Source organism: Austrofundulus limnaeus, unplaced genomic scaffold (genome assembly GCF_001266775.1).
Source record: "Austrofundulus limnaeus strain Quisiro unplaced genomic scaffold, Austrofundulus_limnaeus-1.0 Scaffold1547, whole genome shotgun sequence".
NCBI classification, from domain to species: Eukaryota; Metazoa; Chordata; class Actinopteri; order Cyprinodontiformes; family Rivulidae; genus Austrofundulus; species Austrofundulus limnaeus.
Window position 1 is genome coordinate 15,717 of NW_013953949.1, and position 2,061 is coordinate 17,777.

Genomic DNA, 2,061 nt, shown 5'->3' on the forward strand with positions numbered 1-2,061 from the left:
ACGCACAATTGATACATGAGGCCCCTGGTCTTTAAGGTTCATCTCAGTGTCTCTGATGGTCCTCCACTGGTCTGAAATCAGGTCTTTAAGGTTGCTGTCAGAGTCCTCAATGATCCTTCCACTAGTCTGAGATCAGCTCTTTAGGGTTTGTTGAACCCCAGGGTTCTATAGGATATGTTGTTTTTAGGGTTGAACTCTGGATCTCTGTGGTCCAGGTCTCTGAAATCTGGATCCTTAACATGTGAATTCTTCTGTTTCTGCAGATTTCAGCCAACCTGAAGCTGCAGGAGAAAGTGGAGGCTCGGAGGGAGATGGTGAGGTTTTTTTCCCACACTGGTTCTTGGTCCTGACTCTGATCTTGGGGTCTGAACTGCCGGACTGGTTCTGGTTTCTGATCCATCAGGTCCAGGAGATCTTGACGGCCCTGGGTTTGCTAGACTGTGCTGAAACCCGAACTTCCCACCTGTCGGGGGGTCAGAGGAAGAGGCTGGCCATTGCTCTGGAGCTCGTCAACAATCCTCCGGTCATGTTCTTTGATGAACCCACCAGGTTCGGTTCTGACCCRGTTCTGTTTCCTTCTGTAGTTCACCACTCAATGAGTCTGTTCTGTCAGAACTGACAGATGTTTTCAGGGATGATCTTTGGGTTTAACTCGGTGAGAGCCGAGAACAGAACCTTTTTACTGTTGTCTGAGCTGCAGGTAGACCTTCTTATCGGACTGTTACAGAACTTGTTTGTGTGTCTCTGCAGCGGTTTGGACAGTTCGTCCTGTTTCCAGGTGGTCTCTCTGCTCAAAGCTCTGGCTCGAGGAGGACGAACTGTCATCTGCACCATCCACCAACCCAGCGCCAAACTCTTTGAGCTCTTTGACAAGGTGAGCCCAGAAGGTCCRGCTCACAGTGGACCTCTGAGATTTTCTTACAGAACCAAAACTTCTTCTTTGGTTCCAGCTAAGAAATCATGAATTACAGAAAAAAACAAAGACAACCCAACAAAAAGCAGAACAGAAGCTAAAATCAGCACAATAGCAGCTAAAAAGAGTGTTAGCTCCAATCAGCAGAACCTTCAGAACTGTTTCAGCTGTTCCAAGATGTGTGGACCACAGAAAAAATCAGAACTCTGTGTTTCAGCTGTACGTTCTGAGCCTGGGTCAGTGCATCTACAGAGGGAAGGTGTCCAGTCTGGTTCCGTACCTGAGAGAYCTCGGACTGAACTGCCCCACCTACCACAACCCGGCCGACTTCAGTAAGAACACAAACAAACAAATGAGTTCAGCTAAGTATATGGGGACATTCCAMTGGCTTCCATTAATTTCTACAGCCTAACCCTTACCCTAACACTAACCTAACAGGTTGGGTTAGTCACCTAAAAACCTAACCTAAAGTTACACCTTGGTCCTAAGYGTAACCCCCAAATGAGGACTAGGCTTAAGTCCCTATGTGTGTACCCACATGTAGGTGTGCAGTTTAAAAATGGCCTTCATATGGTAGGAAATACACCCCCCACCACCACCACCAACCACACACATCCTTGTTTTTGCATCAAACTGAGGACATTGTGTTGACTTCCATTCATTTTTGTAACTGTATTTATGCCGAACCCAGACATTTTCCCTAAATTTAACCATTACTGGTCTATAGTTAACTCTAACCAGAACCAGAACTTAACTCACTCCATACCTCTAAACCTGACTAGTAAAAATTTACCATTACTGGTCTATAGTTAACTCTAACCAGAACCAGAACTTAACTCACTCCATACCTCTAAACCTGACTAGTAAAAATTTACCATTACTGGTCTATAGTTAACTCTAACCAGAACCAGAACTTAACTCACTCCATACCTCTAAACCTGACTAGTAAAAATTTACCATTACTGGTCTATAGTTAACTCTAACCAGAACCAGAACTTAACTCACTCCATACCTCTAAACCTGACTAGTAAAAATTTACCATTACTGGTCTATAGTTAACTCTAACCAGAACCAGAACTTAACTCACTCCATACCTCTAAACCTGACTAGTAAAAATTTACCATTACTGGTCTATAGTTAACTCTAAC

At 44.4% G+C, this 2,061-nt stretch overlaps 1 protein-coding gene across 1 annotated transcript in view; it reads left to right on the forward strand.

Moving 5' to 3' along the window:
- The window catches only part of abcg1 (ATP-binding cassette, sub-family G (WHITE), member 1), an 18,629-nt gene that overhangs the window by 11,253 nt on the left and 5,315 nt on the right, over positions 1-2,061 (forward strand). The window contains exons 5-8 of the mRNA XM_014032818.1: positions 264-314; positions 404-549; positions 751-874; positions 1,131-1,245. Coding sequence (XP_013888272.1) covers positions 264-314; positions 404-549; positions 751-874; positions 1,131-1,245 — 436 coding nt within the window. The remainder of the gene's footprint in view (positions 1-263; positions 315-403; positions 550-750; positions 875-1,130; positions 1,246-2,061) is intronic.